Source organism: Chelonoidis abingdonii, chromosome 2, assembly GCF_003597395.2.
Source record: "Chelonoidis abingdonii isolate Lonesome George chromosome 2, CheloAbing_2.0, whole genome shotgun sequence".
NCBI classification, from domain to species: Eukaryota; Metazoa; Chordata; order Testudines; family Testudinidae; genus Chelonoidis; species Chelonoidis abingdonii.
Window position 1 is genome coordinate 264,639,244 of NC_133770.1, and position 25,907 is coordinate 264,665,150.

Here is a 25,907-nt window from a genome sequence, read left to right on the forward strand (position 1 = left end):
TGTCAATTAATACAGAACATACAGGGTTGATAAGTTGTAAGAACATGGTGTAATGCCACAAACCTGGCCCTGCTAAAAGAGAACATGTTCTTGACCAGAGTTTAGCTAGCAGGAATGCTAATGAAAGAATGATGTTGCATGGAGGACTCAAGCAGTTTGATCCAAGCATTCCAGGGAAAAACTATGCATAGGAAATGTCAGTAAATAATCTACACTTTAAGGGAGGATTCAGTGCCAGTATCTCCAGTGACCAGTGATGTAGATTGAGTGTTTGAGACCACACTGAAGCCTTGGCGCAACCACTGCTCTTACGCATGGGAACTCACAAATGACTGTTTAAATGCTGCTATGGAAGGTTTGATTTGTGCCTCTTCTGTACAGAGTCTTAGCTCTCAGTGCTCCTGATAGAAGTTATGAGGCCATCTTCCATGTTGCCTCCTTTCCCATCTTCAAGACTTACATAACCTGCAACAGGGGAAAAAGTTCGAGCTGTCCCCAGCATCTAAAAGATCAACACATCTTCCTAAAGCAAATCTGCTCTAGACTTCTTCTGATCACACTTCAGTAAACATTTAAAACAACTGAGCTGCTTTTCATATATTCAGTATAAAAGAAACACTGACAGAATAAGAAAAATGCAGTGACCCTAAAAGGAAACTGTTTTTTAAAGGCAAAGCACCACAACTGAACATTATTTAGAAAGAAACTAATGTTCAGAATTGATTTAGGAAAACTAGGGGAAACCCTCATTCAAAAAGATTTGGGAGAGAAGGGATGAGAAGTGAGCTCCTGAAAAAAAGACCACTAAGGTAGCTTCTTCATTGGCAGATGCTACAGTAGTTATTGGCTTTTGTGTGTCAGACTAGTCGGGATGGACCACCCACTGACAAATTAAGCAACCAACTGAGAAGTAAAAACTGGATGCTCTGATCCCAGTTATACACAGAGAACACAGACCCAAGAGTTTGGATCTATTATATATTTGCGTTTAGAGAAAGATTAATTGACCAGTATAAACAACAGAAAATTTTTTCTTAAAACTAGTCAAGTAGCTCAAACTCATTTTTATTCCCAGTTTATTTTAGTCTCAATTCAATGAAAGAAGCTCACTATTATCCCCTGGTGTTTTATTATTTTATTCTCTTTAATAAAAATACTTGATTTAGACATATCTTTCAGAAACAGAATTGTTTACTACAGACATTCCGAACTGCTAGTGTAACTTCTCACAATTTGTGCAAATGCCATCAAAAACGAAAATACAATTTCAGTAACAGAATATATGCATCTATTGTACAGTCGTACATTCAGTACGAGTTAGCCTCTAAGAGTTGTCATTAAATAGACAAACTTATTTAGAACAAAGATAGGCAGATAAAAACGCTGAAGTTTAAATATATTTCCAAAAGCAAAATTCACTTTCCATGGCATCTGCTCTATTTCTGCTGCATTCCACTTATATTCCACCTTAGTTTTTCAATATTTTAAAATATTGGTTGAAAAGGAAATATTTGAGTAAATTTGCCACGTACCATACATAGAGATATGCATTTACTAACACTGAACACACACACATTCTCTTGTCCATTTCATTAAGTTATACAAAACAAGCAAAGTGGAGAAAAAAATATTCTGAACAATCAGGAAAATAAAACGTTCAATGGTACATTCTGTTCTTCAGCACAAATGGAGGCAATTCTGCTGAGGTTCTGCTCCTTAGGGCTCAGTGTAGAAGACTATGTTTGACGAACACTCCCCAGTATTAAAGAACATGGAAGATGACTATTACAGAGCCGATCCTTTCAGAAATTACATTTTTGGGGGTCTACTGGTAACCTGCATAAATATTCCATCTCTCCAGGGTGACTGGATTTCCTCTCTGGAAAGCAGTACAGCTAGCCAAGTGAAAGTGCAATTTTACACTTTTAACCAATTCACCGTGGGACTGAACAGGACCAGTTTAATAGCTTGCCCTATTTCAATATAACCCACATGTATATTTAATATATATACCCATATATAACTTTATGCAAAGAGAAGACTACTTCCTTACCCTCAAAGCATGTACAAAAGGCTATGCCTAAAGAAATAATGGATTAAGACAACTACAGCCATGAAAAAGGAGCTACGTACCTTTTCGGGGACCATGTTAGATGTGAGCACCTCTAAGGCATTTTTCCTATGGGGTTGAGGCCAAAGGCAAAAATTCTAGAAACTAAGAGACTAAATACATTTGAAGCACTGCCTAAAAGGATATATCCTAATCTTCTGGCCAAGCTTTTTTACCCATTCAATCCAATTTGGGTATTACACACAAGATCCCCTACAATCAGAAGAAAATTTCAGCTTATGAACTTAGAAATGGACACTATTCTGAACTCTCACCTGATCCAGGATACGATTGATAGACTGAAGTTGTTTGGGGAAGCGCTGGATACTGCCAATAGGAAGGTTCAGACCAAATGGAACTGCAGCTGCCAAAGTACAAGACAGAAGCAGCTTCAACCCAATTTTCCTACATTTCAGATTTCAACCATTCCAAGCAGCAGAGTCTAATACTTAAAATAGCAGGTGCAAGACTTTGGTGCTGAATAATATTCACTCCCTGTTCCTGTATCCATGTGTTTTCACCACGTTGGCAACCTTCTAATTAGGACCTCCTTGATCCACAGAGCTTTGAGGAATATGCTTTGGATTCCATTCTAAACCCATGAGGTTTAGGATTAAAGTGGAACATTAAGATTAGGAAACAATACAGGTCTGGGAAATAACTTCAACCCTCTCAGAGCTTCCATCTGACAAGTTCTGCTGCTCTTCTGTCTTCCAGTGTCTTAAGACTACAATAAACTAGGAGTTACTGCACTCAGACCATCCTTCTGTGTAGTACCAAAGGAACAAATACACATCAGAATATTCCTGCCAATTCCATGAGGTCTGTTTCTATAACATGGTTGCTGCACAGACTAGGGGGGGACTGACAGAGCCCAATGTTAATAGGATCATTGCAGAGGCCAAGCAATGGGACAAGGGGACAAACATGAGGATTGTATCTTACCAGGATCACAGGCTGAGTCCACACCACACCCCTTCACCTCCCTCCCCTCTTCCCCAAAAAACAGCTGGTCAGATCTTATTCATTCCTCTGTATAGGGTCCTACAAACAGATCACACCACCTGGTCTGTGCAGTATCCTAACAGCATCTAGAGATAATAAATTTAGGCAGTTGTTGCACACAGACAAGTGCACTGGCAGCACTAAAAATTTCCAGAGGCCAGAACAGTTTCTTTTTATGAATCTAGATTCTTGAAAGCTATTTGCTGGTTCAATCTACCCATGAAATGCTTCTGAACTAAGCCCCTAGCTCTAAACTCAACCTCCCTTTTAAACTTCAACTGAGATTTTTATAATTTTGGAGCAACTGAAATATTAGCCTGGAGTGACAATACATGAACCACAGGGTCTTTTACCCTAAACCCAAACATTTTTCTTCACTGTGCCCCAAACAGAGATATCATAGAGAAGTTCAGATGCTTTCTGATGGTTAGAAGATAGCAATCAAGTACTGCTCTCGGCAAGAAGCCTGTCATTGCCTGCTTACTAAGCAGTATTTCTCAAAGAGGTCACATTAGTCCTGTGCCTCATGAGATTCACCAGAAGACAAATTAAGAGAATGAATTTTAAGGTGTTGTGGTTTTGACCTTCAAAGTTTTGGCTACTGGAGGGACTGCTTCACCCCCTCTCCAGTTATCTGAGGTGTCTAAGGTAGCAGACCTTAGGAGAACATTTTCATTGAAGTTTCCTCAAGATGTGGAAGTCTCAGAAACCCTGATCTGTCAGAGCCCTGAATTCATACTGCAGGAGAGGAGGTTGTACAAAACATTTACTGTTCCAAACACCGGTGGCGGCACAGAGAGAGATGACTGGGTTATTTTGTGTGTGCGCTGTGGGGGAGGGAGAGAGAGGAGAAGGAGAAAGGAGAAGGAGAATGGGAAAGAACAGGATTGAGTCCATTCCAAAAAATCGGGCAGGTCATCTTGTCTTTTTGACATGTTTGATAACTTTGCCATTTGGAAGTCTGTATGCATCTAAAAATTAACGATACATGCAATGTATAAATCTAAAATATGAGGACCCAAATCCTCTTTCCATTCAATAAAGAGTTAAAAAAGGTTAAACAATTACCAAGACTACCGTTGAAAGATGAAACAAGATTGGCTATTGGGGAGGCTTGCAAGACAGAAGCATAATGAACAGTATTTTTCCAGTGGATATTAAGTGTGTCCCCAACTTGTTCTGCCCAACTTCATGGGCAGAAAGAAGCTAAGCAATCTGAATCAGTAAGGCTGCAACTTGCATTTCTCTGCCCTCTTTCACTGGATGTTACAAGTGCATGTCTATTTTTGCATCCTGGGTTCTAGAAGCTACTGTTTATCTAAATCTTTATTTTGTTATCTGTTTTTATACTATTGCTTGAAACTTAAAATTGGCTGACATTTACGTTGCATTGTACATTTTACAGTGTTAGATAAATATATAAGAAGTAATGTTTCCCTACCTTAAAGAATTTACAATCTAAGAGATATAAATAGATATTAAAACAGCACCATAAATGAGTATGGTGCGTAAAACACATTCCTGGCCATCAAGAGTTCACATTCTACAGTAAGTCAACTTGATATCTCATGATTAGAAAAACGAGGGCAAAAGGAGGGACATGAATAACAGCAGTACAACTATGTGATTGTTTTGGCTGGTAATACAAGAATTGGACACTGAGAATTATTTTTTTCCAAACTATTCATTCATGCCTGATACCATTTCTTGGAAGAGAGGAACAGGTTTTGTAGGCTTCATTTCTGTTCAGACAAAGGAGAGTCTGCAAAGATTACTGAAGGAGAAAGTGGGAAGTATTCTTGAAAGCAGTGGGATTGGTGGGTAGGGAAAGATTAACTGGACCTGTCCCTTTCTTTTTGACAGCTTGAACCTTTTACAGTTTTACTTTTAGAAACACTGTTTGCATTATTATGGTGCCATCTAGCCTTCTATATTTAAAAAAAACAGCAAAGGTGACTGAGTAGTCCTGAGGGGTGGGCCTCCTTACTAGCAATTGGTGGACTTTTGTAAGTTGTAAAAATTTACAGGCAGAAAGATTGCTGTATTTGCACATCACAAAAACTGTGTACAAAACAAATTAAACCTATATATATATATATATATATATATATACACATACACACACACACACACATATTTGTATTACAGTGGCACCTAGAGATCTCACCCCAGATTTAGCACTATTGTGCCAGGTACTGCACAGATACAGTGAGACATTGTCCCTGCCCTGAAGAGCTTACAATCTAAACGGAAGAGACAGATAAAAGGCAAATAGATTAAATGGCTTTTGCAAAGTCACAGACCACATCAGTGGCAGAAATAGTAACAGATTCCAAGGGTACGTCTTCATTATCGGCCGTATTGGCGGGTAGCAATCAATTTCTCGGGGACTGATATATCGCGTCTCATCTAGACGCGATATTGATCCCCGAACGCACTCCTGTTGACTCTGAAACTCCACCAATGCGAACGGCGGTAGCGGAGTTGACAGGGGGAGCCACGGACGCCAATCCTGCGCCGTGAGGACGCTAGGTAACTCGACCTAAGATACTTTGACTTCAGCTACGCTATTACGTAGCTGAAGTTGGGTATCTTAGATCGATCCTCTCCCTAGTGTAGACCAGCACCAAGTATCCTGACTCCCAGTCCAGTGCCCTATCCACTAGAACACACTGTCTCCCCAGGAGAAACCTGCAAATGCTTTCGGGTGTTCTTATGTAAACTAATCAATGCTCCCTTATGCAGCAATAATCCATACAAGGAAGTGGAAATTTATCGTGGGATCTTCCCCTTTCAGAAAGGGAAGCAGTGTAAGTTTCTGCAGTTTACTACAAATTGTGCTGGCTTTTATAATATATGAAGATATACCTATCTCATAGAGTTTGAAGGGACCCTGAAAGGTCAAGTCCATCCCCCTGCCATCACTAGCAGGACCAAGTACTGATTTTGCCCCAGAACTTTAAGTGGCTCCCTCAAGAACTGAACTCACAAGCCTAGGTTTAGCAGGCCAATGCTCAAACCACTGAGCTATCCCTCCCCCCAGTTTGGAGAATACTGCAGAAACATCCCCAACTGACCTCATCCCTCCCAACTAATTTCACAGAGCCAGAACTAAAGGAGTGTTGGAAACAAAGGGCAGTACAGTGTAGAGACAGAACCTCCCTCTTCGGCACTCTTGATCCTGCACAAGATCTCTGAAGGCAGGTTCACCTTCACATGTGGGTACAGAGGGAAATCTGGGGTCCTGAGATATATAGGACCAGACAAACTGGCATTCTTGACTAAAGTAAAGTGTCCTGATGGTGCCATATAGTAAAAAGTGAAATAAAATTACTCCCAGTCTCCAGTAAACATATCAGTTTATTTCTACTCCGAACCATGTTCTTGTTTGTTTTCTGGGATTCCATTTCATCAAGAGATTTGTCCAAACAAATTTTCAGGTGATGCTGTCTCAAAATATAGTTTATTTGACCCACCATGATTTTTCTGGACAAACCAGGGGGCTACTGTTCCTTCCATTGTAAGAACTTTTGAGCAAGGTCAATTCTTTGTGCTTTTCTTGCAAAGATAGACTTGGATCAAGTCTAGGGAAAATCAAAGATTACCTCTTTCATAGTCAGCATTTTGGACTCAGAGTATGTTTGCAGTTGATGAGCATCACTGACAGGGTTAAGAACAAATGTTAAAAATATGACAAAAGTTGTGCTCGGAAGAAGCACAGTGAACAATACTCCCGTCTGTCCCCAAAATTGGGTCACTACAGTAACGTAAAGTACAGTAACGTAAAGTAAAACCAACTGTACAGTCAGCCAATCGAAAGGAAAGATCGTTTCACAGCAATTAAAAGGAAAGCAATCAGAATTCATTTTAAACAAACCTTGCCAACAGGAACATTCTTAACATCTTCTACAAACACGACTTCCCTCAGAGACCACTGCTCTTCATTCACTTTCTCTTCCTCTTTCGGAGCAGGAGTAGACCGTCGTCGTTCTTAAACGACAATAAAATAATAAGTACCAAAAAAACCCGAAACTTGAAACATTTCATCTAAATATAGCAGAGATCTTACTTTATGCTTAACACACACACACACACTTTGCAAAAGTGTACCATTATTCAAATCAAAATTTAAATCAGAATAAAATTTAGTTTGATTCTAACACTATCTGAAGTCAGAGTAGTGTGACAGAATTTCTCAATGCCACTTAAAATGTTTTGCTAATAAATCTGTACCAAACAGTAAAGCTGTTCCATAACAAAAAGAAACTAAAATAAGTCTATTAAAGCTATGACTTCCTTAGTCATGTTAATTCATTCCTAGACATGTTTGTTTATTCCATATGTTAAAGATTTCAAGTATTAAAGTACCAAAAACTGTTTTTATAATGTTACAGTAATTATGATAAAGGACCTAAAAAGTTGAAGTCAGCATAAGATCCTTAATTCAGACATGTTAAATATGCTGCATTATTTATGACAGCTTTGCAAAATTCTGCCAACTAGCCCAGGCCAATATTTGACAGATGAATAAAACCGTATTACTGTGGTAAAGGTGATAGTACGCATTTTGGACCTGGGTTGCAATGTATTCATGGCAGTCTTATCATTTTGTTTTAAAGATCAACATCTGAAGAGCAAGTATTTACACTACTACAAGAATACAAACGTGAAACATGGCTGATTTAACATTAGTATGAAGCCTTTTGCTTCCTTACTTATAAGAGTTCATATTAACCAACCCTACATGAACATATGATTTCGTATTTTTTTAAAATAAAGAAACAGGAAAAAGGTTTATAAACGCCACACATTTATAGCCCTGTACTTATAGCTTTAAAATTCCACACAAACGTATAAGCACAGGGCTGAAAACATGGGGTCTTTTAAAAGCTGGAACATAACTATTTAAACAGTTAACGATTAAGCAGACAGCTGTGGCCTGAAGTCTGCAGCAACTCTTTTTTTGACTTAATTCAAAACTGATCTATAAAACAGTTTTCTATTTTGAAAGCTCTCTCTTTAGATACTGGCTATAACAAAATTAGCATTGTAGGTCTGAACCTAAAGTTCTCTAATCTCGGTAGTTATGTGGCCTTTCAGTACACTCTGGTATGTGTATAACTGGAGGGACAGGGGTCTAAACAAGGAAGTTGTTGAAATTACAGTATCAGAATAAGAGTAGCTATACTGATTAAAAGTCACAAAGGTGCTATGGTAGGGACAAGTGCTTTTGAGGTTTTAATCTGGTATATTTGGTATTCTGGGAACTGTTGATGCAAGTAGCAAACAGTTTTACAGCACATGTGCAATACTGAACTTCTAAATTTTTAAAACTATTACTTTGTATATGTGCACATAAGAGTGGAAGAAGGTCCTCAGAGGAAGACTAACCAATTGGAAGCATGCCCTAATTAAGATGCCTGAGCAATGTCAGAAATGTCTTAAAATAATCTGGAAGTGCATAAGGTATATTTCTGCCACGCTTGCACACTTCAAAAACTGAAGAATGGATTTTACTCAATTTTTCAAAACCAGTTCAACTCTAGGTTGAAACCGAGAATGGAAAATTTCATTCCAGGAAGTTCTAAACATAAGAAAATGGTTATAATGGAAGTCTCTGTATAACTAACTACAACGTTTCTACCAAACGAGCATCACATAGTTATTGGCTTTTGTATAAATCTACAACAAGCTTCATGACTGAAATTTACTATATTTAACTTTAAGATACTAGCACTAAACTCCCACTGTTTATTCGAATAAATTCTACATTAGAAGAACAATGGCAAATCAGAACTTTCAAAATCAGTGGATTAAAAAAATGTTTTCACAGTAGTCTAAGTGAACTGCAGTTAGGATAGAAGAGCCAGAATGCATTTTGCCAGTCAGAAAGTTACATTTTCAAAGATTTCTGTTAACTGCACTATTCATAAGACATCTCCCATTTACTGGTTTTAAATTGCTTGTCAGGAGCACTCTTCAATGCTAGAGATAAATAAAAACAAACATACATCGGACAGACTTAGGGTAACTGTGATATATACAAACGCTCTCTGGGTTAGACAAACCCAACTTACGAAAATCCGCACTTATAGAAAAAGTTCCATAAGCTTTTTTATTGGGGAGGGGAGAGGGGGGGCGGGTTAATTGTCGGGTACACATTCCCAACTTATGCAAGGCATCTGTAACAGTGATATAGACATTTCACTATTAAAGTAAAACTTACTGTACGGCATTGATGCGCTGCTTGCAATTGAAGATGCATCACTACAGGTAGAAGCTGGGGATGGTGGTGGACCCATTTCAGTTTTCACTGGTTCCTGTTTGCTTTCAGGCCTAGGATTTAAGAATTTAATTATATTCATGAAAAAAAACATTAACAGAATGGAAGGTCTATTTCAAGGTTTGGACAGAACAGTTTCTTGGTTTTGCTGAACAAAAACCTAATCTAGCCAAGCATTTCAAATTGTAATTTGTGTAAGAGCTAAAATTACTTTTCTTTTTGCAAACACTTAAAAACAGATTTCTTAATTTAGAATGAAACAGTAAAAACTCTAATATAAATCTATACTTCTATGCTTTTAACATATCCAATTATAGCTACTAGGATAAAGTTATAATGTCTAGATGATGCTATGTTCCTTACGCAGGGTCTAGCCGTAAAATTGTTCTCAATGGAGAGCTGAAATCCCGCATTTTGGAATGTTAAAACATCCCCAAATGTGAACTAATTTGGGAGGGTAGGGTGGGAAGAAGAGAAAGGTGTTTATTTATTAAAGTGATCTATAACTCAAAATAAGTTGTAAGAAAACTGTCAAACTAACAAAAACAGTTTCCTTTTAGAGTAAGTGAAAATTTTCAGGCCAAACCATTTTTTTCAAGTCAGAGTTATCCATTTTAATGGAAGCTGGATGCAACCCTAACATTGGAGAGACTACCCCACATAGCTTTTCACAACATAATTAGTACCAAGACTGAAGCAATTTCCAGCTTACTAGAATACGTAATAATTGTTCAAGTAAAATTTTACTACCACTATGAAACAACACAGTAGACAAAAGAGTCTCAGTCTTCACATAACACTCCTGTTGCTTAAATGTCCATAGTTTCAAACACTTGTAGCGACATTTTGATTGCAATTAAAATGTCTTCACTGTGACAGAGTCAGGCCAGATGGATATAGGAGAGTGTTCGAAGGCAGATATATTAGTCCCAGATTAAGTAGATCCCTTTTCCCTAAGGTAACGGGCAGTTCCAGAACAAGCAGGAACTTGCTGGAACCAATTAAGGCAGGCAGGCAGGCTAATTAGGACACCCGGAGCCAATTGAGAAGAAACCACTAGCCTCAATTAGGACAGGCTGCCTAATTAGGGCACCTGAGTTTTAAAAGGACCTCACTTCAGTTTGTAGCACGCATGCGAGGACCTGAGAGCAAGAGGTACTAGGAGCTGAGAGTGGGAAGGCGTATCGCTGGAGGATTGAATAGTACAAGCATCATCAGACACCAGGAAAAATGTCCTGTGGTGAGGATAAAGAAGGTGTTGCGAGGAGGCTATGGGGAAGTAGCCCAGGGAGTTGTAGCTGTCGCACAGCTGTTCCAGGAGGCACTCTAAACAGCTGCAGTCCACAGGGCCCTGGGCTGGAACTCGGAGTAGAGGGCGGGCCCTGGTTCCCCCCAAACCTCCCAACTCCTGATCAGACACAGGACAAATTAACCTGGACTGTGGGTTCTACCAGAGGGGAAGGTCTCTAGGCTGTTCCCTGACCCACATGGTGAATCTCTGAGGGAAACAAATCCGTCAATAAGCGCAGGACTCACCAGGATAGAGGAACTTTGTCACAGCACATTTAGGCAATTTGAAAACGCAGGCTTTACCAGTAAATCTGAGTCTCACTCTGAGATGGAATAAACAAACACTCTAGATTTCGCTCAACCCCATACGCCTTAGCTGAGGTCTTCCAAGAATTTTCCTTTATATTTTGGCACCACCAATTCAAAGCTTTTTAGTAAAACATTCAACAACCTATCTAACTGATAAAGTAACCAAATCACCCCTTTGGGATTGTTGTTTTCCTTCCCCATCAATTGTGTGATGTCAAGTTATGACAAGATGTTATAAGCTAGTGACCATGTTCTGTTAAATATCAATAGTTTACCTAATTAAAAATCTCCTGCTATAATATACAGAAGAGCATCATTTATTGCTTTGCCACACACTAATACCAGCTAGAAATTATATTCCACCAAAAGCAAATAAAAGCTAAAGCAATAAAATATGGTCACATGTATTAAACAAATCAATAATTTTTAATTTAGTAAACTAAAAGCAAGACCATCAAGTCAACTACCACCTCTCAAAACAGGGTATCAGCAACACATTTTTCTTTTAAATTGTGTTAACTTGCTATTTGCTATCCAAAATTATATTTAAGTACTGCAGATCTATGTACTTTTTATTTGTAACAGATGTGGTGCAAATTTCAGTCCCTCACCACTAATGATTGAAAACTATTACCCCTATTTGGGAAAGCAATTGTATTTCAAAAAAAAAAAAACAAGGGTCTCTCCTCTCTTCCCCCCACTCCCCCCAAAAAAGTGGACTAATGCCCTCTGGAACTTATGAGGACTTTACCTTGAATGCTCTTGCTTATTTTATTGCTGTGATTTTTCAACCTTTTTTCATTTGCAGACCCCTACAAAAGTTTCAAATGGAGGAGTGAACCCCTCTGGAAATCTTAGACAGTCTGCAGACCCCTGAGGGTTGCAAACAGGTTGAAAACCACTGTTTTACTGATTTTTCCCCTAGAGATTACCTTCACTCTTTACATCTGAGCTATACTAGCGACCACTCTGAGGAGGAAATGACAATTAAAAGCAGGAGAAGGATATGGTAAAGAGGAATGCTAGTGGAAACATCTGACCTGAACACCATTACGACAAAGGAAAAAAGCAGTGGCCAATGCTGTGAGGAGCGGCCAGGGCAACAGTGACATCTGGCAGGTTATCAATTGATCTATTCAGGAGGAAGTAATGGCTAAGCTGGTCATTTGGTAAGTACCATAGGGAGAGAGAACAATGGCACCACCTATCCAGTGACCTTAAATTTTTATTTGAAAGAAGTTATTTAGACAAGGATGAATTTCTGGTTGTTAGTGGATGTTAGGGTAAGTATCTATTAGATGTCAACTTTCCAGAAAAGGGTCTGATTAAGAACCGGAGGAAACACTCAAACAATTTAGCAACTACAAAATTCTACAACAAATGCGCTAAGGCAAGCTCAAAACCTTATCAAAATGATAAGTCCGTTAATTTCTGGAAGTTTTCAAATAAGTACTATGAAGTTAAAAAAACATATTAACGTATTGATTTTCTAGGTGAGCAGGGTAGACAGCAAAAATGAGCACAGTCAAGTGACCCAATAGGCAAATAGGGTGCTCTCTTCCTCTCTCTAATTCCAGAACACAATTTACTGACTGAACTAGACTGAAACATAAATATGGTGTACAGTAACCCTATCATCTTTTAGTCAGACCACCTGACATTTACAACTCAGTTATCCCAATAGTCTGTTTTTCCCTCTCACATCAAGCAATCCTTGTGATACCAGAGAACACTGGAATCACCAATAACTGCCCTATGAAAATCTCTTTTAGTGACCAATAGAGTTTTTTTTAAATGGCGCAGTAGTTTCAACAAATGGCACTGTCATGCCTCTGTTTGCTTGCCTGCCTACCGTGATCCCTATCACTGATAATTTCTCCTTTAGATTCAGTTATCCTGAGATTCTTCACAAGACAGCCTCCTTTCTCATATGCTGCTATGTTTCTAAACCCCATCAATTTAATGTTAAATACACTAGAATCAGAGTTAAATACCAGAGTTATGAACTAACCAGTCAACTACACACCTAATTTGGAACCAGAAGAACACAATCAGGCAGCAGCAGAGACCATAAAAAAAGCCAATACAGTAAAGTACCGTTAAATGCAAACTACTAAAAAATTGAAGGGAAAGCAGCATTTTCTTCTGCATAGTAAAGTTTCAAAGCTGTATTAAGTCAATGTTCAGCTGTAAACTTTTGAAAGAATCATAACATTTATTTAGAGTTAGGAACATTTCAGAATTACAACCTTCATTCCCGAGGTATTCACAACGTGGAGGTTCTACTATATAAGTGATTTGTGTCACTCACTCATTACCCCTAAAATAATCAATTTTACTGAATAGTTATTTGCCAGGTAATCTCCATCAGTGACGTCAGGAAAGAGCTCACAGCAGCAGCCGCCTGCAGAATCTATGGGGATTTTGTTTAATTTCAGAGTCTGCCAAAAACTTCATATAAGCTTGATGCAAACTCATGACTGCCAGTATCAATTAATCGGTATCTCAATTAATATTACGCCACTAGTAAATTTTCACTCCAAAAATATATACAGATTCTTTTAGTGCACTTACTTTGCCTCAGTAGTTTTGCTAGCTTTCTCCATGTTTTTCAAGCTCTCTGGTGATCGAAGCTGGAACCTACAGCTATCATTCATATTCCAAACGGATTCCATTAAGACACCCACTTTAGGAATTCCAGCGCTAATTGAAAAAGCCACAGCTCCAGCATGGTAAAGGGGATTATTTCTCAGACACACCTACAGACAAGAATTAGAAATAGATGAATATTTCTATGCAAGATCAGATAAAGAATGATATTGATTCAGATAAGAGTACAAGCAAACATTGACCATACATATCTCTGTGAAAGTGTCTCATTTCCTCATCAATTAGAAAGGGAAAAACTTTAGGGGAGGAGTGGACACAATAGGTGCAGATGCAACCAGCAGTTGCTAGTTGCAAAATGGCCATTTCAAATATGACTTTACCAAGCAACTATAGCCTTAAAGGGCCAGCCTCAGAAAAGAATGTTAGGGAAAAAAAAAAAAAAGGTGTTCCTAGAAAAGTGCCACCCTCTCCTGGGGAGTCAATAAGGACAAAGCAGCAGCTCCTTGGAAAGATGTTGTTCTGGCAGTGTGACTAGCACCATTATCATAATCACGCAGCATGAGTGTCTTAGGTTGTTTTCAGACCTTTTCAGGCCCCAGTCTGACAAATGCTTATATGAGTAAACTAAGCATTTACCAGATCAGAGCCTAATACTGAATGACTTATAAAGCAGTATTCTCAATAGAGTACATCAAGTGTTTAGTCCTACAGCCCATAATACATTCTTTACTACTTTTTAAAGCAATTCAAATTGAATTATAGACAAATAGCTACCACGTGAGCAAAGCTCATGTACAGAGATTTGAAAGAGATAACAATTGTAGATTAAGCTACTTTATCAGTATTGTTTGTTCTATACTCCTAGTGAATCTGTAGAGTGCAATTAGTTAAAATTCATAACACCAAAAAAATGCATGGTGACAGGTTTCAGAGTGGTAGCCATGTTCTTCGAGATATATTGCTCTTGTCCATTCCATTCTAGGTGCATGCGCGTTCATGTGCGCAGTCAGAGATTTTTGCCTTACCAGTATCCACAGAGTCAGCTGCGGTGCCCACTTGACTGCCGTGCTCATGCGCCAGTATATTCAGTGCTGCCAACCCTACACCCTCTCAGTTACTTCTTGCCAGCCACTCTGACAGAAGGGCAAGAGGGCGGGTAACAGAATGGACATGAGCAACACATCTTGAACAACAGTTATGGAAAGTAGGTAACCATTTTTCTTCGAGTGCTTGCTCATGTCAATTCCATTCTAGGGGACACACAAGCAGTATCCTTGGAGGTGGGCTCGGAGTTCATGGACTTGCGGCTTGCAACATTGCTCTACAGAAACCAGCATCGCCCCGGGGCAGCTGGATAAGCATGTAAAGGAACATTAATGTGTCGATGGACGATCAAGTGGCCGCCTTACAGATGTCCTGGATAGGCACTTGGGCTAGGAAAGCTGCCAAAGAGGCTTGCACTCTGGTTGAATGGGCGGTCACAATCGCCAGAGGTAGCATCCTTGCCTGATCGTAGCAGCAGCAAATGCATGCAGTGAACCAAGAAGAAATTCTTTGAGAAGGCACTAGACAACCTCCCATCCTGTCAGTCACCATGATGAACAATTGCTCCAACTTGCGGAAAGGCTTAGTTCTTTCAATGTAGAGGGCTAGCGCCCTCCTGAAGTCTAGGGAATGCAACCTACACTCCTCCTCTGACTTATGCTGCTTTGAAAAAAAACAGGTAAGTAAATGTTCTGGGCTGTACAAAACTGAGACCACCTCAGGCAGGAAAGCCACAGCTGAAACTTGTCTTTGTAAAACCCGAATAGGGCAGTTCTGAGGTAAAAGCCCTAACCTCAGAGACCAGGCAAGCAGATGTTACTGCAAACAAGAACGTGACTTTCCAGGAAAGGAAGAGGAGAGAGCAGGAAGCCAGAGGCTCAAAAGATGGGTCCCGCGAGCCACGACAGCACATGATTCAGGTCCCACAGAGGGACCAAGTCCCTCACGTGCGGGTAGAAGTGCTCGAGGCCCTTGAGGAACCTGGTAGTCATGTCCTGTGTGAAAACTGACCTATCGTCGAGCGGTGGATGGGAGGCTGAGAGAGCAGCCAAGTGGACCTTGATAGCTGAAAGGGACAGGCCTTGGAGCTTGAGATGCAAAAGGTGGGGTACGTCCAGACTACCCGCCATATCGGTGGGTAGTGATCGATTTTTCAGGGATCAATACATTGCGTCTCATCTAGACGCGATATATCGATCCCCGAACGTGCTCCCATTGACTCTGGAACTCCACCAGAGCGAGCAGCGGTAGCGGAGTTGACACAGGGAGCCGCAGACGTCGATTCCACACCATGAGGATCCGAGGTAAATCGATCTAAGATACTTTGACTTCAGCTAAGCTATTCACATAGCTGAAGATGCATATCTTAGATCGATTACCCCCTCCCCAGCGTAGACCAGCCTGTAGTCCAAGATCAACTGCAGAGAGGCCCACTTGTTACCTAAGGTCTAAACAAGCAAAGTGCTTTCATATGGCCAGGTAGGTCACTCTGGTGGAAGGCTTTCTGCTGCCTAACAGGACCTGCTGGACACCAGCTGACCAATTCTGCTCCCTCGCATTGAACCATGCAACAGCCAAGACAAAGTGCAGTGCCACCAAGTTCGGATGCAGAAGACTGCCTTGGTTTTGTGACAGCAGATCCAGCTGGAGTGGTAGCTGTAACTGAGCAGCCATCAAGAAGTCCAGTAGCATGCCAAACCAGTGTTGGCACTATGAGAATTACTTTCACCGTGTCCTAATTGATCTTCATGAGGACTCTGTGGATCAGTGGAACTAGGGGGAAGGTGTACAATAAAGGCCCCCCCAACCACGGGCACAGGAAAGTATCTGACAGGAAGTCTCTGTCGAACCCTCAAAAGGAGCAGAAAACGTGGAATTTCCTATTGTGCTTGGATGCAAACAGATCCACCTGGGGAGTACTCCACCTCTGGAAGATGATGCTGACTACCTCTGGATGGAGAAGCTACCCATGGCGAGACTAGAAGGTCCTGCCAAGGCATTCCTGGCCCCAGCGAGGTGTGCGGCTATGAGATAGATGTCATGTTATACACAGAAGTCCCATAGCCTGAGGGCTTCCTGGAAAAGGGTAGATGAACTGGCTCCATCTTGCTTATTGATATAGAACATAGCTGCTGCATTGTCCATCAGGATCTGGACCACCCTGCTCTTTAGGTGAGGCAGGAAGGCACGGCAAGCCAAGTAGACTGCTCTGAGCTCTCTGACACTGATGTGTAGGGAATGATCAAGACAGGACCAATGACCTTGCGTGCTGAGATTGTCCAGGTGGGCTCCCCATCTCAGGTCCGAAGCATCAGAGACGAGGTTAACCAATGAAGGGAAGGCCACAAACGGAACTCCCTCCAATGCCGATGCAGAATTTTTCCACCATGCAAGTGATAACAGGATGTGGTCCAGGACCTTGACCACATGGTCTGTGCTGTGTCTGTTGGGGACGTAGACTGACGGTAGCCACGCCTGTAGCAGCCTGAAGTGGTGCTATGCATGTCAGATCATGTAAGTACAGGCTACCGTGGGGCCCAACAACTGCAGGCACGCATGAATGGCAGCAAGAAGGTAGGCCTGCACACATAAGATCAGGTCCGCCATGGCCTGGAACCAGGTCTGAGGGAGAAGGCCCTGGCGTGAATAGAGTCAAGGACTGCTCTGATGAACTCTAATCCGTGTGCTGGAACTAAGGTTGACTTTTTCTCATTTATTAACCACCGCAGGTCGTGATTTGTGGAGCAAACCAGGTAGAAGACACCGCACCCGATCCCGAGATCGGCCCTTTATTAAACAAAGAGTCAAGGTATGGATAAATTTACATACCTCAGGTAAGTAGCCACTGGCGCTATTCACTTTGTAAACACCCTTGGAGCTGACAAGAGCCTGAAGAGCAGTGCGTGAATTCAAAATGGCGGTGGTCCAACACAAAAAAAAAAGGAAACACCTGTGCCCCAGGAAAATGGAAATATGAAAATACATGTCCTTTAAGTCAAAGGCAGCGTACCAATTCCCGGATCCTCAAAATGCCTGCTTTAGGCTTCTCTGGCCTCTGGAAGAACCAGGCTGGGAAGAGGAATGGGAAGACAAAGGGTGTCGCCACTTAAACAGTTTGTCTCTGTCCTTCTTCCTGTAGGAGCTGGACCAAAAGATTCCCCCGGACCTCGACGGAGGAGGCAGGAGACGTAATGGCTTTCTAACCTACTGAGGGGTTTGCAGGCCCAAGGAATAGAAGGTGGCACAGGAGTCTTTAAGGCCATGGAGCTGTGCATCAGTCAGCTCTGAGAAGAGCTCTGCTCCCTCAAACAGGAGGTCCTGAAGACTAGTCTGCATCTTCTGGGACAGGCCAGAAGACTGCAACCAGGAGCTGCAGCTCATGACCACCACAGAGGCAACTACCCCGGCCACCAACTCCGTAGTATCCCAGACCATCTGGAGAGCGTTTCTCGCCACCACCAAGATGGCAAACTCCTGCGGAAGGCCCTCCTTGAACTTGCTGATGGAGTCCCACAGCTTGATGTTGTACCTGCCTAGCAGGGCCTGATTGTTAGACATTCATAATTGCAGGCTGGCTGTTTTGAATAAATTTTCCTGCCAAATAAGTCCAGCATCCTGGTATCTTCATTTTTCTGTGTGCCGCTCACTTGGCCCTTTTGTTGATGGCGGACATGACCAGGGACCCCACTGGAAGTGGGTATACAGGTATTTGCTGGCATATAGTACTTCTTTTCCGCCTTCTTGGAGGAAGGTGGAATGGAAGAGGGAGATCTCCACAAAGACTTAGCAATTTTCAGGACCCCTGGGTGGACAGGCAACGGGACCTGGGCCAGAGTGGAGAAGAGCATGACATTAAAGAGGTCATCAGACTCCTTCGCTAGCTCCTTGACCTCCAAGTTCAGGCTGACCTCCAAGACATTAGGTGGGCTGCTCGTTTGCAAGGGACCTGTCACCACTTCCTCCAGAGATGACGAAGACGACTGCACCACGGGGGGGGGAGGGGGAGGGGGAAGAGCGGCATCCCTTTGCTCATCTGGGGATGGCTCCTTGGGCATCAGGGCTTGCTGAGTCGCCCCCACACTGGATTCGGCACTGTGCTCTGACTGTGGTGCCAGCTGTGCCAAAGGCAGTTTGTCCGAACTGGCCTGGGAGGAACAGGGGGAGTACAAGACCAGCATAACAGGTACGCCCCACGGGTTCCAGTACTGGTAATGAGCAAGCCACGGCCACGGCCACTGCTTCTATGCAGCCACCACAGGAGGAGCACTGATGGCGATAAGCCTTTTATCGGTGAGGGGCTGAACTCCCCTTCCGACCTGGACCACTGCCTTCCTGGTGACCAAGTGGAGCTGTAGATGCCTGAGCCTGCCAATAGACCCTCACTGGCAACTGATAAGGAGAGGGTGAGGTTCTGTGCCTTCCCGAAGAGCGGTACCAGGGAGCTGGAGACTGGTGCCACAACTGGAAACAATCCTGCACCGGCGGGGAGGGGGGAGAGAAGGGAAGAGATATTGATGCCCGGGAGACCACCCAGGTGATGGTGATCTGCACTGTGGTGATCTCTGGTGGAAGGTCCATCGGCACCATGAGTACGGGGATCAGCACTGAGACTCAGCATGCCCTGTAGGTAGAGATTTTGGCATCAGAGACCTGGGTCTTCTAACTGAGGATCAAGGCTGCAGTGCCGAAGTCCTAGACCATGGTGATGGGGATCGACACCTGCAGTCCAGGGATGCTCCGCTTCTCCTTTAGATACCGGGACCGTAGCCAATTCTATCACCTGGCTTAGAGTCGGTAGTGCCAACCTGCCTACTTTCTCTTTGGCTGCCAGGCCCACTTCGGGGACAGATGGCCCTATGAGTGGCCGAAACCCCCTACCATTCCCAGGAGTCAGAGGTGGATCCCTAGCTGGGCTAGGGGTTCCAACCACACCGGTACACCCAAGTAGCTCCAGGTCAGGCATGTGACCTAACAGATCCTTTGCCCAAAGCCCCTTTTTCCTGCAGTGCCGGTAGGCACTTCGACTTCAGATGCTTCTTAGGCACGGGCAAGGGGGAAACGGTGCCGAGCAGATTCTGGTGCTAGCAGTGCTTTGCATGCTAATGCCAAAGTGCCAGGCATGGAGTCCATTCGAGAGGTCTCTGAGACAGGACGAAGTGCAGCCTCCAAGAGGATATCCCACTCCTTTTGAGTTTGAGGGCAAAAGTATTTGCAAATCCTTCACTTATCCTTTCTGGGGGACTCCCCCAAACACCGCTCATGGGGGTTGTTAATGGACATCGTCCGGCTGCACGATGAGCATGGGTTAAAGCCTGGGGAATGGGGCATGCCCTGGTCCAAGGCGAAGTCCCCAGCTGGGAATCTAACTCCGAAACTACTACTTATTTCCAGTCTGAATTTGTCTCACTTCAACATCCTACCATTGTAGGGATACTAAAGAAGGTTTATATTAGACATGGTTTATATGAAAAATGATTTATTGTTAGAAATGATTTAATGTTAATTAATACTTTATAACTAAAGGTTTATATTAGAAATAAATGTGATTCCCCAGATTTAGCCTCTAACCTGCAAGCCACCAGTTGGTCTGTGTGAGCAGGTGCTCACAGAAATACGTTGTATACACCTTGTTAAAGGGTTATTGACTCTAAGAGTGCCGCTCTCTCGAATGACAGTGTTTAATCATCTATCAAATAGTGACCTCCACCTCCTGTAATATCATTTGTTATCTCACTTTAGTGTTCCTTCTTGTAATTGTTAGAAAGACAGGAGTCGTCACACACAAAAGTAGAGAGACCAGTGAAAAAATGAATTAAATAACGAGTGTATGTTGAATGATTCCTAGCTTTAATGATGAGACGTGTATATGGTTAGGAGTACCACGCCTAAAATTCAGGTCGCCAGAAGGTCGAGTGTACAAGTGGAATCCTAAACAAGTGACCCCCGGAGGCGAACTGGGATCCACGCTCCCAGCACCTAACACCAACATCGACAGAATGAGGAGCCAGACACGCTGCTGATTATAATTTCTGGCATACGCAGAATGAACAAATCCCATGACTAATACACAGGAAGAATCCCTAATAAAACTGGACTTGAAAGACTGAGCTTTAATCTATGTTTTGCTCCAGCCTCCAGGAGCATCTAGCACCTGCCCGACTCGGCTCCACTCGTTACAGGGTAACTCTGACCAAGTATTTCTGTCACAAGTCACTTTTAGGCTGAGTATCCATAATAACTCCTATACAAACTTGTGAATGAGAGATGAGAGGAGAGAAGAGTGGACAGTAGAGTGTGAGTGTGAGGTTCTCTATAGGATAAGTAGCCAACAACATTGTTGCTGTGTATCTTTAGTATTCTACTTATGTGGTATTTCATAAATGTGAACAAATGTCTTGTCCCCTTTAAAAATCCTGCTAGTTTTATTGGTATACACCATTTTTACCTTGTGTGCCAGAAGAAGATCCCATCTATTCTTTGTTCCTCACTAGCAGTTATAGGCTGTATCAAGTTACTCTCCAGCCTTACCTTGTTAGTAAACAATGGCTGTCAGCATTACATTATTAAAGTCTGTGCTGTTAAACAATGAACTTCTATGACAAGTGCCCTTCATGATTTTGTGAATTAATCTGTAATAACTATGCTTCATGCAACGGTTCTGTAAAGGTACCATACATAAAGTTTATTACTACTCCGAGGTGCGTCAACCTTTGTCTTAATGTCATCTCTTGATCATTGACAACTTAGATATACTCTGAGCGCTATGTAAATTATGCCAACTGTGGGCCATTAATGCGTGGTTTGGATTTGCTGGTCCATCACCCGCCAAATGATGTGGATGGCTCTGTTTGCCGCAGCCTTCACTGTGAGTCATGCTGGAAAGAAATGAAGGTCGAGGGGTCTTACATGATGTGATCATGCACCTGAGACGAACATCTTTACTGAGTTTCCATTGGGAAGAGGGTTGGAACAGAGGTAGAAAAGATTCCTGCCTTATGCAAAGTATACAAGTAGTGGAATAGAACAAAGGGCACCATCATGAAAATACTGACTACCACCTGAGCTGAACATAACGCTTTACCAGAGAAAGATTTGATCAGATAAAGATCTTCTGTACATTAACTTACTGAAACATCTGATGGCGAGTTTTATCTGTATTCTTTATTACTGTACTAGGCTAGACTTGCATTTTTGTTATTTGCTGTAATCACTATTGTCTGTGCTACTAACTGGAACCTATATTACTTCCTGTAGTTATAAAATCACTTTTATTATTAATGCCAGTGTATGTATAATCCGGGTTGGGGCGGGAGAAGATGTGCATACCTCTCTATCAGTGTTATGGGGGCAAACAATTTATGAGTTTACCCTGAATAAGTTTTATATGAGTAAAACGGATTTATTTGGGGCTTGGACCCCATTGGGAGTTGGGCATCTGAACGTTAAAGACAGGAATACTACTTAAGCTGCTTTCAGTTTAAGCCTACAGCTGTTAGAGGATGTGGTTCAGACCTGGGTCTGGGTTTGTAGCAGGCTAGCGGGTCTGGCTCAAACCAGGCAGCACTGAAGTCCCAAACTGGGAGGGCAGGGAAAGCAGGGGCAGAAGTAGTCTTGACACATCAGTTGGGAGCCCTAAGGTGGTTTCCATGATCCAACCCATCACAAACACTATTTATATAAATATTTTTGGATGTTTTTCCACATTTACAAATATATTGGTTTCAATTACAACACAGAATACAAAATGTACAGTGCTCACTTTATTTTTTATTACAAATACTTGCATTGTAACAATAAATTAGTACTTTTCAATTCAATACAACTACTGTAGTGCAATCTCTCCCTCATGAAAGTTAAACTTACAAATATAGATTTATGTACAAAAATAACTGCATTAAAAATAAAAACGCAAAACTTTAGAGCCTACAAGTCCACTCAGTCCTACTTCTTTGTTCAGTCAATTGCTCAGACAAACAAGTTTGTTTACATTTTCAGGAGATATTGTAAACAAGAAGTGGGCAGCATTGTCATCTCAAAGTGAGAACAGGCGTTTGCACGGCACTGTTGTAGCTGGCGTTGAAAGATTCATATGTCCCTTCATGCTTCAACCACCATTCCAGAATACATGCTTCCATGCTGATGATGGGTTCTGCTCAATAACAATCCAAAGCAGTGCAAACAGATGCATGTTCATTTTCATCATCTGAGTCAGAAGCCACCAGCAGAAGGTTGATTTTCTTTTTTGGTGGCTCGGGTTCTGGAGTTTCTGCATTTGAGTACTGCTCTTTTAAAACTTCTGAAAACATGCACCAGATCCCATCCCAATCAGATTTTGGAAGGCACTTCAGATTCTTAAACCTTGGGTTGAGTGCTGTAGCTATCTTTACAAATCTCACATTGGTACTTTCTGCGTGTTTTGTCAAATCTGTAGTGAAAGTGTTCTTGAAATGAACATGTGCTGGGTCATCATCCGAGATTGCTATAACATGAAATATATGGCAGAATATGGGGAAAACACAGAGCAAGAGACATACAATTCTCCAAGGAGTTCAGTCACAAATTTAATTAACGCATTATTTTTTTAACAAGCGTCATCAGCATGGAAGCATGTCTTCTGGACTGGTGGCCAAAGCATGAAGGGTCATACAAATGTTTAGTATATCTGGCACGTAAATACCTTGCAATGCCAGTTACAAAAATGCCATGTGAACGTCTGTTCTCACTTTCAGGTGACATTGTAAATAAGAAGCAGCCAGCATTATCTCTCGTAAATGTAAACAAACTTGTTTCTTTTAGTGATTGGCTGAACAAGAAGTAGGACTGAATGGACTTATAGACTCTGAAGTTTAACACTGTTACATAACTGCACTCAAAAACGAAATAAACAAAAAAAATCTACATTTGTAAGTTGTGCTTTCACAATAAATAGCTTGCACTATGGTATCTGTATGAGGTGAACTGAAAAATACTATTTCCTTTATTGTTTTTACAGTGCAAATATTTAATAAAAATATAAAGTGAGCACTGTACATTTTGTATTCTGTATTGTAATGGAAATCAATATTTGAAAATGTAGAAAAATATCCAAAATATTTAAGAAATTTCAATTGGTATTCTATTGTTTAACAATGCAATTAAAACGGCTATTAATCACAATTCAACTTTTTGAGTTAATCGTGAGTTCATTGCAATTAATCAACAGCTCTAGTAAATAGATTGAGGTCCTTGAACCTATCACTATAAGACAGGTTTTCTAATCCTTTAACATCATTCACATGACTTTTCTCTGAACCCTCTCCAATTTATCAACCTCCTTCTTGAATTGTGGACATCAAAGCTGGATATTATTCCAGCAGTGGCTGCACCAGTAACAAACACAAAGGCATAACCATCTCATTACTCCTATTCGAGAATCTCCAGTTTACGTATCCAAGGATCATATTTTCCCCTGTGGCCACAGCATTGCATTGGGAGCTCACGTTTAGTTAATTATCCATCATGACCCCCAAATCTTTTTCAGAACCACTGCTTCCCAGGATAGAATCCCTGATTCCATAAGTATGACTTACATTCTGTGTTCCTAGATGTATGTTTACATTTAGCCACATTAAAACACATTACTTGTGCTCTGCTTACCAAACAATCCAAGCCTCTTTCTACCAGTGACTTGTCCACGCTCCAAATTTGTGTCATCTGAAAACTCTCAATGATTTTTTGTTTTCTTCCAGATCATTGACGAAAATGTTAAATAGCATACGGCCAAGAACTGATCCCTGTAGGACCGCCCTGTCCCCCCGAAACAGACATTTGATGATGATTTCCTATTTACAATTACGAGACCCAGAGTTTGCCAGTTTTAAAATTTATTCAATGTGTATGCCATGTTAATTTTGTGCCCTTTTACTTTTTTAATCCACCTTTCTAAACAAAGTAATGAAATCTATACAACCCCTTCACTGGATGTAGTTGTACTGGTATAAAGGTGCCTTATACTGGTATAGCTTATGTGACACATGTGATACTTTGGAAACACTGAATATTCAAAGCCTATTGGTAGGGCCCTACTAAATTCATGGGCATGAAAAACGTGTCAGGAACCGTGTAAGCTGGTCTTCTGAGAAATGTGGCTATTGTAGGGGGTTCACAGTACTACAGTCCTTACTTCTGCGCTTCCTTCAGAGCTCAGTGTCTGCTGGGCTGGTGCCCAGCTCTGAAAGCAGCGCCGTCGCCAGCAGCAGTGCAGAACTAAGGATAGCAATACCACAATGCCATCCCCAACAATGGCCTTATGACCCCGTCACAGCCTCCTTTTCGGTCAGGACCCCCACCATTACAACACCGGTAACTTTCAGATTTAAATATGCGAAACCACAATATTAAAGATTTTTTTAAATCCTATGACCGTGAAATTTACCAAAATGGACCATGAATTTGGTAGGGCCCTATCTACAGCATTGAGATGAGCACATGGAATATTCAAAAACAGCTGCATCAATTTTAAATGTTATTTGTATTCCTGACTCAACAGGTGAACTAAAGGGTATTCTGCAAGAACTGAAGTCACTGAGGAATAATTGATACTAATCATCACCGGTGAAACAAGACAAGTAACAAATCTGTGGAAGTTTTGCCCTCATCTCCCTCAAGGGAAATAGCATATATTAGTCTGACCTGGTAAGAGGCCTGGGAGATGAACTTGAAACAATATAAAATATCAGCCATGAACAGAGTCACCACTCACACTCAAACCAAGAACAAACATGAGACTGAACAAGAGAGGCAGGCCCTGCAGAAAAGACCTAAAGTACATTAATCCTAGTAGGGTCCCTATGTGGGAGATTAACTGAACAGGCAGTCAACCAGACATGCATAAGACGTTTTCTTTGTAATGCTTTTATTCTGAATAAACAGCACTCAGCTTCGTTAGAGTTGTCTGATCACCGGTTAACCCTGTCACTGTCTCTGAAACAGGACTACAGGTGCTGAACTAAAAAGTCAGACCTGCTGAGATAATCACAATAAATTGCAGAAACTGCAGCCTAAGTCCCCAGTCTGGGAAGAAAGGATCATGGGATCCCATCCTGAGACAGGTCTTAGGCCTCTATCTGTCACCTAAGTGGAGTGCCCTCAGAGATACCAGAAGGTAGTCAGAGATGCAGTTAACTCGAACTGTGACAGCTTGTTCCTCTAAATTTACAGGAATAAGCTATACCAGCATAACTGAATCAACATATATGGGGTTGCAGCACTTTAACT

General features: G+C 41.6%; 1 protein-coding gene across 26 annotated transcripts in view; it reads right to left on the reverse strand.

Moving 5' to 3' along the window:
* The window catches only part of UBR5 (ubiquitin protein ligase E3 component n-recognin 5), a 152,771-nt gene that overhangs the window by 66,338 nt on the left and 60,526 nt on the right, over positions 1–25,907 (reverse strand). For all 26 annotated transcript variants that reach the window (XM_075063148.1, XM_075063147.1, XM_075063145.1 and 23 more), the window contains 3 exons: positions 13,572–13,756; positions 9,342–9,451; positions 6,993–7,105 (listed from right to left, as the gene is read on the reverse strand). In XM_075063148.1, coding sequence (XP_074919249.1) covers positions 6,993–7,105; positions 9,342–9,451; positions 13,572–13,756 — 408 coding nt within the window. The remainder of the gene's footprint in view (positions 1–6,992; positions 7,106–9,341; positions 9,452–13,571; positions 13,757–25,907) is intronic.